Source organism: Battus philenor, unplaced genomic scaffold (assembly GCF_028537555.1).
Source record: "Battus philenor isolate CCGP_79_NKW_IND1 unplaced genomic scaffold, ilBatPhil1.0.hap1 SCAF_3, whole genome shotgun sequence".
Classification (NCBI taxonomy): Eukaryota; Metazoa; Arthropoda; class Insecta; order Lepidoptera; family Papilionidae; genus Battus; species Battus philenor.
The window spans coordinates 12,571,027-12,585,374 of record NW_027181693.1 but is presented as its reverse complement, the minus strand read 5'-3'; the positions used below and the strand labels follow the sequence as shown (position 1 = coordinate 12,585,374).

The following is a 14,348-nucleotide window of genomic DNA, read 5'->3' as shown; positions in this document are numbered from 1 at the left end:
GTAAACTTTTGTATTTGTAACTGTAAAAACAATCGGAATTCAATTAATGTCAGGAATTGTGCGGATGCGGAACGCTCGTGCCCGGAATGTGATTGCCGCAACTCTCAGCGCACCGCTTCATAAATGCCTATTTTCCGTTCTGATATAAAATTACTTTACCCAATCTAACTTTAAAATTAAACATTGGACTTATTAAAAGTATTATTAATGAAATTGCTTTATCACTTGAGGTTAGAAAATAATTATTATTTATGATCACTGATACGAGAATTTTACTCGGGGCCAGTAATTTATTCAGAACTATATTTATGTATAATACGAATTATAATACGATAATAATTATTTTAATGAATATTAAAAAAATATTACTTTTAATAATAAAACCTATGTAGATAACATGATGTAATATATCCTCTTTTTTGTATTTTAAATAATATTTATATTTTATCAGACCTATATGGCTCCATGGATGTCGATTTTCGGTGACTTCACGAAGGACCCCGATGCGATGTATAATAACTTCCGAGTGTACGGGACTGGACTACTGCTCATTATGGGAATGGTGGTGTTTGTGGGAGTAAAATTTGTCAACAAATTCGCAACGATAGCTCTGGCCTGTGTCATACTTTCTATTAGTGCCGTCTATGCCGGAATCTTTGTGAACTTTAATGGAAGCCCCAAACTACAGTGAGATCAATGATTAATACACTATGCTTTACCGCAAATTGCTAATATTTGTCATAAAACAAATTCTATCTCATAGGTATTTGTATTTTTGTTCCTGTTTCATATACATTTTTATATTTCCAGAATGTGCGTCCTTGGAAAACGTTTGCTAAAAGATATTAATATCGACAACTGCACTAAGGATATCGGAGGCGAGCTTCATCAATTATTCTGTCCTAATAATCTGTGTGACCCATACTACTCAGCCCATAATGTCAACGTTGTTCAAGGAATTAAGGTAAACGTATTAGCAAATTCGCAACCTCTGAACACTGATCTCTTTCTTGTTCAAAGCCCGTTGAAAATTCTAATCAAATTTTATTAATTTATCATAAAATGAATGATAACTAAACGGTTTTTACCGAAACTACAAGAAACTATAGAAATTGTTTCTTCATTTCCTTTAAAGAAATTATCAATAATATAAATATTTAAATACCTTTTTCTTTAAATAACATTCACTTAATGGTAGGCTTTTTGCTTTGCTCTTTATAATCTATGATATTAAAACAAGTAATCAGTTTATTGCAAGTACTGAATTTGTGTCAGCTACGTTCAAACTTACACGTTTAACTACTTATGATTGACCGAAGCATCGAATTTGGAATGAACCAATGTTTTTTGTTTTCTTGAAAAATGGTTAACATTTAAGTCATGTTTTTACAATTTTTGTACAGGGTTTGGCAAGCGGGGTCTTTTTTGACAATCTGCAAGACTCGTTCCTTCAACTTGGTCAATATATTGCGTATGGTAAAGAACCCGAAGATATAGAGCAAATGGAGCGGCCCACTTACAATCAAATTTATGCTGATTTAACGACAACCTTCACTATTCTGATAGGAATATTCTTCCCATCAGTGACTGGTGAGACAGTACAAAATTCTCAAAAATCAATTGAAGTACAGATAAGTAGAACACAATTTGAACACAACTTTATATAATTGTGGCACCACATTACGATATAGATTTATTTAAGTCATATATTATTTTACATACATCCAGGGCATCGCCACATTTTCCATAAAAAAGCTTATATTTAAAATATTTTTGCTTTTTTAATTAAACATTGTTTTGACAACAAAGAATTGATTTACAATCCGGCAAAAACTTAACTTTATGATTCCAATAATTCTTTAATAAATAGTTTTTTTTTTGTCTATAAAACTTTTCTCTAAGTATCTAATCATTTGATGTTATTATAGATACAACGTTTTCAAGTTATACTAAACTCTTACACTCCATTCTGAAAATCCTTATTGCTTTTTATACGGAATATATTAAAAACTAATTTGAAACCACTATTGTGTAACTGACCTTATCTGACTTACCTATACGTATCTTTCTAATACAGATAAAATCTGTACTTTTCCTTTCAATTATATTTTCGATACATATCACTATATATGTTAAACAATTAATTACATAAAATATTGCTTGTTTAGGTATTATGGCGGGATCAAATCGATCTGGTGATTTAGCCGACGCCCAAAAAAGCATACCAATTGGGACAATCTGTGCAATTTTAACTACTTCCACCGTGTACCTCTCTTGTGTCTTACTCTTTGCGGGTACCGTTGACAACCTTTTGCTACGAGACAAGTTAGTATATTTGATTCTAGATGACTGTTAAATATAACATATCAACAAACGCTCATGGAAAATATTTTATTAACTATGATTTTATTTCAGGTTTGGTCAATCGATTGGTGGTAAGCTGGTCGTAGCAAACATGGCGTGGCCAAACCAATGGGTCATCTTAGTTGGATCATTTCTGTCAACTCTCGGTGCGGGATTACAGTCACTAACTGGAGCTCCGCGTTTACTCCAAGCCATTGCCAAAGATGAAATTATTCCATTTTTAGCACCTTTCGCGGTCTCATCTAGCCGAGGGGAACCCACCAGGTAAAGAAATCTAACAATTTGTCTTTAACTACTAGTTTTTTATATATTCTTGTATAATATAAATATTTTTATTATACACAGGGCCCTGCTTCTAACGATGGTAATTTGCCAGTGCGGTATTCTCCTCGGCAACGTTGATATTCTTGCACCACTTTTGTCAATGTTCTTTTTAATGTGCTATGGTTTTGTTAATCTGGCGTGTGCTTTACAAACCTTACTGAAAACTCCTAATTGGCGTCCAAGATTTAAATACTACCACTGGTAAGATTCATGAATAAGCATGTTGTAAGCAATCGACTTAATTGTACAAACTTTTATTTTAAAACGTATTTGCAGGTCTTTGTCTCTAGCTGGGTTAACGTTGTGTATTTCTATTATGTTTATGACGTCGTGGTTTTACGCTTTGATTGCAATGGGCATGGCTGGTCTCATCTACAAGTACATCGAATATCGAGGGCGAGTATCTCTACCCATAAATTATTTACTCAGCAAGCATTCCTAGTTTAAAACGAAATATAATGATAAATAATTTTTCAGTGCGGAAAAAGAATGGGGAGATGGTTTACGCGGTCTTGCTCTTTCGGCTGCTCGTTACTCTTTACTTCGTCTTGAGGAGGGTCCACCGCACACTAAGAATTGGCGCCCGCAAGTACTGGTCCTCGCAAAACTAAACGAAGACTTAAATCCCAAATATCGTAAGATGTTAGCTTTTGCAAGTCAACTTAAAGCAGGTAAAGATGGCATTTCTTTAACAAAATTGAAATATACTTTCGAGATTAAAGTGTTAAATAAATTCTTATGAAATTCAGGCAAAGGATTGACGGTATGTGTATCGGTGCTCGGTGGAGATTTTCCTCGCCGTGCTGGAGAATCATTGACAGCCAGACAAAACCTTAGAAAGGCTATGGATGTAGAGAAAGTAAAGGGCTTCGTTGATGTTCTCGTATCACATAACATTGCCGATGGATTAAGCCATTTGTGAGTTACTCTTTTTATTACATATTAATTTTTTTTATTTAAAAACATCTATTTGTGTATGTTTCACTATAATACAAATAATATTGTTATCAACAGTGTTCAAACAACTGGCTTAGGAGGACTTAAACCTAACACAGTAATCCTTGGGTGGCCTTATGGCTGGAGGCAGTCGGAGGACAAACGCACTTGGGAAGTATTCCTTGACACCGTTCGTGCCGTCACGGCCGCCCGAATGGTCATGCTTGTACCGAAAGGCATCAATTTCTTTCCCGATAGTAGTGAAAAGGTTACGTTGAATATCTCATTACTCTTTATAAATTATTAATAATAAAAGTAATCTACATGTGCTACAACAATCAAGATTTATATTTTTCATGTTAAATATATTTTCTATATTCTAATTTTCACTTTAGGTATCTGGCAACATAGACATTTGGTGGATTGTCCATGATGGTGGTATGCTGATGTTACTACCTTTCTTACTAAAACAACATCGCACCTGGAAGAATTGCAAAATGAGGATTTTCACAGTTGCCTTGATGGAAGACAATTCTATACAAATGAAGAAAGACCTTAAAATGTTCCTATATCAATTACGTCTCGAGGCAGAAGTTGAAGTAGTTGAGATGGTAATTAATTTAATTTAAATAAAGACAACAACAAACTTTTTAAAGTCTGTTTTAATAAGCATACTGAGACTAGTAATTTCGTTTCAATTTTTGTTTTAGTCATCTTACTAATCATGTGTATAATATACATTGCTTGCTAAATTTCACCAACACACAAATCGTTAATATAAATTCAATTTGGACTGCTACGTTGTCCAAACGTAAACAGATTGATTGGTTACAGGTGTAAAAGCAATAAAGAGGTGAGTGTATAGCTCAATTGTTGTCAACTTATGTATAGTATTTTCTATTCAAAAATTAATGGTTTCAAAAAGAATAAATAATGTTATAATTATTATTTTAATTTTATAACGTATAATAATAATTTTATTTTAATTATTATTTTATAACATAGTGGTAAACACGTTTTCAAAATTCGGATTACTACATATTAAAATTATTGTTTACAATTTGATTCCTGCAGACTTTGTACTATCAGTAGTTTTTGGCCTGTTACATTCCAAAAATGTAATGTAACATATTTCAGAATGAAACCTTAAAGTTTTTGTTGACAAGGGAGCTATATATTCATCCCTTTAAAACTTTTACACCTATGACCAATTAGCTTGTATATCTGTTATTCAATTGAAACACTTTGATGTCGTAGAACTATTGTACAATGCACGTAATAAATTATTTAAATAAATATCGTTATTTCGCAGACTGACAGTGACATCTCTGCGTACACTTATGAACGGACTTTAATGATGGAACAACGTAACCAAATGTTGCGAGAACTTAGACTGAATAAGAAAGAGACGCTCGGAATGGTAAATTTCTTCTTCTATGTTTTCAATCACGTTGTGTGAAAATATCAATACCGGTGTTTGTGTTTGTTCTTAAGAAGTGTGTGCTACTGTAAAGGCTAATTTGTAAATGTTAAATTATTGTGGCTTATATATTTGTAGCTTTATTGTTATAAAACTAACATATTGTTTGTCTGTCGTTGCCAACACAGATGCAAAATTTGGTGGACTATCACGAACCAAACGCTGAAGAGAAGTTACCTCTGGTAAAAAGGATATTTTACCCTCGATCAAGTCCACTTATATGCATTTTAGCTATAATTGGTGTTGTCATTTAGTTCCTTCATTTTAATATAAGTTTTATGCCTACTACTTCAAATTTTAATAAAAACTCTGGGTGTTAGTTAAATTGTAAACGTATTTCTTCACGGCTTTTGGTTATTAACAAGGTATCTTTCAATGTTTTATAACAATCTGTTGTGTGGTATGGCTTTCTTATCATTTCTATAATGCATTTCTCTAACATTGTCATTACCATCTTTTTCCTGTATTTGATGTCAAAAACAACTAATTTGCTCGCTTTAGGTGTTGTTCTTCTCAAACTCATCTTGTTAAACATTTTATTTAATGTATCGTACAGCTTACTATCATGTTTTCTACTCTATCGTACGCACTATACTTCTATACAGTCACGCCATTTTACTAACACTTAAATATACCTTAATTTTTTTTAATCTTGCAAATCACGCGGTGCAAATTTAATACTCATGACAAAAACGCGTAGCTAATTAGCACATTGTGTTTTTCTTTTTTATTCTCTTAATGTTTTTACTTTTTGAAGTGTCTAAACAAAAAATAAACAACATCATTTAAAACGTTCTCTTTTTTTGGCATGCTACATGTTTTAATGTTTATATCCAATAAACCGATATTCAAACAAATTTCATACGTTTGAAATTATTTTATTTTACAGTCAATTAAAATTTATAGGTTTTTTTAGTTACCGAAAATAACTTCTAACATTTGACTATGTAATATTTAACTCGTCATTTGACAACAACAGGTGCAAGCAATTGTAGATCATCATCACGCTGATGTGAAGACCGCGAGCAAAGTGCGGTTTGCAGAACCGGGTGCTGGCGATCCTGTGCCCGACGACGCGCCATCTCCTCCACTTACCGACAACGAAGACAAGGACAAGGATGACAAGGTGAAAACCAAATATTTCATTTATACGAACAAACTAAAACTTAAGACACATTATAATGAAGAATTATCTTTTAACATTTTTCTTATGCTTACTTGTACATATTAAAGAACTTAAAGACGTAATGTTAATTTTAGTTTTGTTATATGGAATTTATATTACAATTAACGAATTTTGACCCTACATAATTAAAAATTAACTATATTTAAATAAATCTATCTATTGTAAGCTAGGTTTGGATTATTTTGTTAAATAAGTGTAAAACATCCATCTCTGCTTCCGATAAGCTAAGTTCACTTCCATGTTTTAATTTGAAATGCTACTATTAACTCTATGTTTGATATCTTATTTCAGTTATACTTAATGAACCGATGTCTTATTGGTGCATATCACTGTCATGTTACAAAAAGTTGGAACTTTGTTTATTTTTATGCTAGATCATTAATACGGGAATGGCTGTAATGTTGAAAGAGCTAAATGCACTGTCTTGGTCATGTTTCGTTTATTATCCTAGTTTATTCATCACCATAAGAAACAGTAAAGAGTCCTTGCGAATTTACACACGGTGGTCATATGTTTGCCAGTATTCATTCACTTTGATTTGTTCACTTCGTCTCATTCCTTTAGTCACATTAGATAAGAGATTGGATGTTTGATGTCCGTAGTCAGTTGTTTAAGAGTCAAAGTAATATATGACATCCCGTGTTTCATTCGCCTTGAATCCGTCATGTGCAACGTCGCGTCGCGTCGCGATTACAAACGAAAACTAAATGAAACGGAACAAACTATTGGACTAACGTAGGACGAATTCCGAAGTAGCTTGTTGCACATAATCGATTCAATGTGGGACTCGCCCGATGAACAGTCGCAGAGTGAAGCAGCACCTTCACCGCCCCTCGACGCGGGTAAGAACAAGGAGGTAAATACCAACGGCGACGCAATGAAACCGAAGCCCAGTCTGCCCAACATCACACCGTAAGTCTTTTGTTGATTTAAAACATTTTATACTTTAGATGCTTTCTTTTACAGGAATCACACTTCAAACTTATTTTTGAATTTTTCGAATTTTCTTTTTTGAAGCTGTTAAGAACACTAGTGACGGAAGGATTCCTCATTTTAATCATGACACGTCTGTCTGTACTTTTTCCTCTTTTAAATTATTCGATACCAATGTCCTTGTTTTGTATCTAGTGTGCAACGAATAAAAATAAAAGAAGTTATCTTCATGTAGTAATAGATATTTTTGGCAATATTTTACTTTTCAAACTATTGACCTACTGTTTCCATATCTAGCGACGAAGGCACCGTAAGAAAAATGCACACAGCTGTAAAACTAAACGAAGTGATCGTTTCCCGGTCGCACGACGCACAACTAGTCATATTAAACCTGCCGGGGCCTCCACGAGACACCGAGCTTGAAATGGAATCCAATTGTAAGACTCTCTGAGACTATTTAATAAAAGATACTAGTATTTAGTATTATTGTAATCAATTGATTCACTTATTGGTAATTAATTACTTTAGCCCACATAAACTCTGTAAATATTGTTAATCGATAAACATTATTACGTTGACTTACATGACCTTATAAGAAAATTTCGATACATTCAGACTTACATCTCCGTTTTCATTTATTGATCCCATAATGTGCGATAGCGCTTAGTTATTAATCTACATATGTAAAAACATATAAGCCCTACACAAGCATTACAGTTATTAGCAAAATCTAAGATGTCCCAAGATGTTTTCGTTTTGTTTAATTATATTGTTTGTTTATACAGATATGGAATTCCTGGAAGTCTTGACAGAAGGGTTGGAGAAGGTACTGATGGTGCGTGGCGGTGGACGCGAAGTAATTACGATTTACTCGTGAACGCCTCACAGAGCACAGCGAACTAAATATGGCAATACTAATTTAAAATTTAATGTTAAATTCAAATTGATTTCGCGGCTATGCGCCTACTACTGATCTTTGGAACTTTCCAAGACTCATTACGTTTCTACATTTTTATTTATTGAAGCTTTACTCTCGAAAGACTATAAAAAAAAAAAAAACAAAAATCAACTTTGTTCATAGAACCGTATAAAATATTGACTTTTAACTTTAAATGAAATTAGTTTGAGTCATGAATGATAGATAAGATTTAAATTTTGTTAAACTTGGAGCATAGAGTAATTATTTTTAACATTAATTCATTGTTGTTTTGATTATGTATGAGTTTTTTTAAAGAATCAGTGATGAGCCATAACTAGATGTTAGCTCTATGGTCGTTTCATTGGTACTTAGTGTAGTACACTTTGTAGTCACTTTTTTGACGTTACGGGACGATATTTTTAATTTTATGATTGTTATAAGGCATATACTAATCGAACATTTATCTTTAATTTTGTTTTCTATTGATGTTAAAAAATTTAGTCACTTTATAAGCGTATACAAGATCTTAAAGAAATATATCTATATAAAACGTATTTTGTAAATAGATATTCTGTTCTAAGATTTTACATCTGCTCAACTTAAAACTTACCGTGGGACTGAACAATCAAATTTATATATTTAATTCATTATATTCTGAATAATGTAGCGACGAATAACTTAAATTTAATATCTAGTCACTAACTGCATTTGCTAAATGCGGAGGACACAAGTAAATTAATACAAATTTGATCCTTTTTAATCTACGTAACATTGATGTATTAATGTTTGGTTTTTATTAAGTATCATCCTTCCTGGGTTTTATGGTGAGTAGATTCAAATGAATTAATTGAATATGGAAGAATTATTGAAATTATTGTTGTCAAAAAATTAGTACATGTTAAGTATCTTCTGACAATTACGACTTCCATCAAATTAGATAAAGTATTCCTATGGCAACTTACCGTTAGTGTCTAAACTTGTAACTTATTACGCACATTCGCGTAGATAGATGATTTCTTACTGTGATGCTTTATATATAACGTTATTGTCATCAAAACTTACTGTACTTTTGTCTGTTGGAATGTAGTTAGGTGTACTTGATGTAATTTTAATACTGCGACTTTACACGATGTGACGTAATTTGTGCGAAAAATTCTCTGTTAACTTACATTCTTCTAAAATTATGCGATTATGTTTGTAAGTTTATTGAAATATGTGTTCTGAACTTAAACAAACCTAAGCGTAGGAGATAGTAAAATTGCGTTTATAAATATCTTGTAACAGTGACATTAAAAAAACCGGTTCTGCCTTTCTGAAATAGTACAATATTTAAAAACGTTGTTCCATTTGATAGCTCTTACTTTATACATTAAAACATATCGTTAATTTTTATAATTTAATCTATAACTTTTATTTATTTACATTCTTACACCTAATGTTAAAACTACGTCAATTTTTATTTCTTTAATAACCTACTTAATGATAATAGTCCTTTCATCATTCATAAAACTTAGGTAACTGCCAAATAGGAATCGATGTCTTAATATCCTAGATCCATAAGAGATTAGCAATTAATTCTAAATAATTTCATGGTTCAAAATTTCATATTCCTAGGAGATTAGATCAACAGATAAAATAGAGATAAGAAGTCTATTTGCATGATATCACTTTTGACTATTAATAGTTAGAGGAATTATAATAGTATCGTAGTCAAAGCATTTAACTCGTCGACAATTCGTCATCGTCTCATTCTTCTCCCCGATGCTTTTTTAAAATATTAATTAGTGTTCTTAACTGGCAAAATTTTCGTACTGCGGAAGATATTACACTATATACAAATTCTTATTAGTGAGTTCTTATATAACAGTATTTGGCAATTAAATTACATTCAATGTAGTAGTTATATGAATGAACACAGCGCATAGGTAACTGTCATTTATTTTCACAATAAACTTATTAGTGATACATTTTGTGATCTTCAAAAATGTTATATGGAATAAAATAAACTTCACTTAATAAAATTAAGTATAAATAATTAATAACTATATATGATTCTAAACATAAAAATTAAGTTATAGTACGGCTGTTTTAAATTCGTAAACGTTTAATTCGTCATCACCTAGTGATATAAAAAATAAAACTATTTACTTTCACGTAGAAAACCATTTTATCATATGTTTATGCCAATGAACAGGCAAAAAATATTTCCGTAGATGAAGATTTAGAACCTTGACCGCTATCCTGCCAGTATGTACCTTTTTATTTCTATAAGTACAAACATCGATCTTTATAATGTAATGCTGTTTCCAACAAGCCTTTACTAATAACGTTAATTATTAGTCGAACAAATTTGCGTGTGGTGGAAAATGCACAGATGTATGTTTTGAGTTTAGAAAAAAATCAGAAAACTTTTATTAAAAAATAAGTTTTAAAATTATTAATAAATAACCTAAAATGTCAATGATTGTTATTGATTACTATTTATGCATAATATAAAACAAACACAATGTTATGAACGCCGGATAAAAATTGTGCCAAAAATCTCTAAAAATCAACAAAGGCAATATCTACTTGCCTAAGACATTTTACTAAAGTAGATTTTACCTACGTAATTATTTGATAAAATTTAATTGAAGTATATATCGAATATGAATGTATCCATTCATATTGATAGATTTTCGGACTTATATTGTGTGTTAGAATCGTCACTATAAATAAATAACTTAGTTATAAATCATATAAATTGCACATAGTTGACTTTCTATTTCAAATAGCTAAATAACGTGTTTGTTATTTTAATAGTCTTAATGAAAGTTTTAAAATTAATATTTGATCAATGAGTGTCAATAAAAGAACTTAAATAAGTTACGAAGTTTAAATTTCAATTTGGGGACAATGGTTATAAATTGATTACTCAAGCTACAGTTGCTGTGATACTCAATTTGGCTATAAAATAATAAATATGTTTATGGATTTTAACTCAAATTCACCATTTCTTTTTAAAATAGCCCTGTATTAAATTTCACCAATTATCATATAGCCTGTTTAACAAAACCCGATTCACTGATGTTACTTATTATGATTTTTTATAAGAACTATTTCATAGTACACTCAAAATGACAACCAGATGACAAAAATATGTGTTTTATAATTCAAATTAAATGTCCTAAAATATATTTATTAATTACATTAACATTGACACTTTATTTTTAAGTAATAGATACGTATAACACTCGAGTTCAATTAAATATCGATAAACAGAATGATCGATTGTTTTTAATAAATATATAATATTATGAAGAAAATTTTTAATAGAAGAGTATTTCGAATTATAAAATCTGTTTATTTAAATAATCAAATAATAAATATAGAAAATTAGACAGTGAGTAAATATAAGAAATGTTATGAGTATAATAAAATAATGATAAATAAAGCTGTAATTTCATTTACCTTTTTAGTACTTTATAGTCTTAAGTCAATTAAATCATAGGATGGCTGATTTTTAAAACAGATGTTGTCCAATATTCACTAAATATGTAGTTGCAGCTATAATGAAGGCAATCCGAATATTCATCTCTTAATATATATATATATAAATATTTATACAAAGAATTATCTTTATGTGTAAAAAATCTGTTAAAGAACATTTGTTATGTCATTCTTGATAATGTCTATTTGGGAAGAAAAATATGCTATGCTTTATACACTGCACAAAAATGGAGGCCCTCCATCATCATTTCAGCCGTACAACATCCTCTGTTGGAAATACCAGCAACCTGCTTCCAGAGCTTTCCGATGGTGACGGATGTCCTGCGCTGCGCTTGCTAGTCCGTGATCTCGATCCCAGAATCTTTAGGCCCCTGGCCATCTCTTCTCCACGCTGTCGCTTACCCACTGCCATTTCAACTTGCCAACTCGCTGGTCTATGTCGGTTACTATTCTTCCATGCTTTTAAACAATCTTTTGATAAAAAGTATAAAGTAAACACTATCATACAGATCCAAACTAAGGTCATACAAATAAAATACAAATTTTAATTTTAATGTGTATATTTGCCCAATAAACATTTGTCAAATAAGACTAGAAAAATACAGTTTATACAATATTACACATATTTATTATTTTCATAAATACTACAAAGGCTAATTGGACAGTATAAGCTTAAAATTCATATGACATATTACATCCTTTTAGAAATTGATTATTAAATTACAAACATGGTAAAGCATTATCTATGCACCCCTGAATATACTTCTTTAAACCTGGCTTATCATGTAAAGTGTACAATTGACTGAGCTGAAAATACTTTAAACTAACAACTTTCATTCCCAACATACGTAAATGTTTAATTTTCAATACTTGCGGTCCAATAAGTGTCTTATTGTCTGAACAGTAATGATCAGGAAGATGAACTAAAATTGCTGTGACATTATTCTTCAAAGATTTTGCTTTCCAATTGTGAAGATTTCTTCCAAAATCTGATGGATGCATCAATACATCTATGAGATATGTCTGATCTGAACAAAAGTTAGGAATCAAAACTGCATTTGTTATTTTCATTGGATCTTTCACAATACAAGTAAATATATCACTTAATTTTTCCAATATAGCTTCCACTCTACTGTCTTGTGTCAGAGGTCTTAACCAATGATCTTTAGGCAACAATGGACCCGGGTATTCTGAAGCTTCCAAAGATAATGCAGTGTCAATTAATTGAAGTCTCTTCATTACATCTTGATTACATATTTTTGCCACATTCTCTGAAGTAAATATTTTGTTAACTAATTTAAATGGATGTTTGCCACAAAAGATGAAAGAAAGTGTAATTGAAGAGAGATCAGATACACTAATCTTATCAAATTTTTCAATCAAAATACTTTCAACAATAATCCAAAACTCATTTGGCTTAGGATGAAAGTTCAAGTAACCATATGGATAGATAAGGCATTTTAAAAAACTGGCAGGGATGTCATTGATGTTTTTTATTGTAAATTGGTTACATACATTTAATATATTCTCATTTCGTATCTGGAATTGCAAGCAGTAATTTAAAATGGCCACTATTAACACATAAGACTTTATTTTAGTACTCTTGTGTTTCATATATTTTTCAACGGCTTTCTCCACTTGACAATCAGTGTAGTTCAAGTGAATAAATTTTGTTATTATATCTAGTACAGCATCTTCATCTAAAGAATGAATATTTCTGCTGAACCAACAGCCTAAAATTGCAAATGACTGTAGGGAGAAGTATTTCACTTCTATAAAGATTCCCAAGATTTCTTGCATTGATGTTAACTTTATTTTATACCACATATCAGACAGCTTTTGTTCTAAGAGGACAAGTATTGTTCTTTTGCTAGATTTCAGACCTGGCAATATTTTAAATAAAACCTCAATATTGTTCTCATTAATTTCATGCTCTTTTTCAATAAACCCTACCCAAAGTTTATCTATGGTTTCTGAACATTTTGAATCATCATTATTATTTATTAAATACCTTGTAAATTCACAAAGCTGTTCCAAGGTTAACTTGTTATCTATAACTCTGTCAAGTAATTCATCACAAAATTTATGTTTATGTGGTTCAATTAAAGAAGACTCCGTTTTTAAAATATTGAGAATAGTACATGTGTCTTCAGTTTGCATAAGAACTTTCAATAATTTATCTAATATTGCACCTTTTGCAATGCTGGTATGGTTCAATTTTAAATCAAAATTAATGTGTTGGGGATTTTTTTCCAAATCATAAATTCGTTCTATAGCACCAAGTGCAATATTTGGTGTTATTTTGGTACACTTCGTTATTAAAGAAAATACGTCCCGTAAATCCTTGCATTGCTTGAACTCTGCCTGAATCAAGTGATAATTAAGTGAATTATTGCTATTATGTTTTGGTTCCACTTTAGGCATTTTTTCACTTAAAGTCTTAACTTTTCTTATAACTATCGGAAGCTCCTGGACTTTGTAGCCATTTTCAATTAAAATGGTACTCTTACTGTAGTAATAATTGTTTAATTTATCATCGCTAAAACAACGATTATTTACTATAAGAAGAGTACTGGATAAACAATTCGAATTACTACTAATTGGCACATTGTTTCTAAATTTTGTATATGATCTGCGTAAAACTAAAGACATATTAAAATTGTAATTAAACAAAAAACCGATACTGTTATTTTATTTTGATATCTATCTGTATCATT

The 14,348-nt window shown here is 30.9% G+C and overlaps 2 protein-coding genes across 5 annotated transcripts in view; one reads left to right on the top strand and one right to left on the bottom strand.

The window, feature by feature from the left end:
- The window catches only part of kcc (solute carrier family 12 member kcc), a 355,477-nt gene extending 343,937 nt beyond the window's left edge, over positions 1–11,540 (top strand). For 3 of the 4 annotated variants that reach the window (XM_068770124.1, XM_068770126.1, XM_068770125.1), the window contains exons 5-20: positions 452–687; positions 811–964; positions 1,404–1,590; positions 2,169–2,325; positions 2,416–2,628; positions 2,710–2,889; positions 2,965–3,084; positions 3,166–3,359; positions 3,438–3,606; positions 3,703–3,892; positions 4,020–4,235; positions 4,937–5,044; positions 6,084–6,230; positions 7,093–7,202; positions 7,521–7,660; positions 8,009–11,540. In XM_068770124.1, the coding sequence (XP_068626225.1) occupies positions 452–687; positions 811–964; positions 1,404–1,590; positions 2,169–2,325; positions 2,416–2,628; positions 2,710–2,889; positions 2,965–3,084; positions 3,166–3,359; positions 3,438–3,606; positions 3,703–3,892; positions 4,020–4,235; positions 4,937–5,044; positions 6,084–6,230; positions 7,093–7,202; positions 7,521–7,660; positions 8,009–8,100 (2,613 nt within the window). In that variant the 3' untranslated portion in view covers positions 8,101–11,540. Of the gene's footprint in view, positions 1–451; positions 688–810; positions 965–1,403; positions 1,591–2,168; positions 2,326–2,415; positions 2,629–2,709; positions 2,890–2,964; positions 3,085–3,165; positions 3,360–3,437; positions 3,607–3,702; positions 3,893–4,019; positions 4,236–4,936; positions 5,045–6,083; positions 6,231–7,029; positions 7,203–7,520; positions 7,661–8,008 lie in introns of all 4 variants that reach the window. The other variant, XM_068770127.1, reaches the window with a different exon arrangement.
- A 680-nt stretch (positions 11,541–12,220) lies between these two features.
- LOC137926919 (FAST kinase domain-containing protein 3, mitochondrial) lies at positions 12,221–14,298 on the bottom strand. Its single transcript, XM_068770659.1, has one exon. It carries the CDS (start codon positions 14,281–14,283, stop codon positions 12,352–12,354), a length of 1,932 nt encoding a protein of 643 aa, XP_068626760.1. The 5' UTR covers positions 14,284–14,298; the 3' UTR covers positions 12,221–12,351.
- Positions 14,299–14,348: the final 50 nt, after the last annotated feature.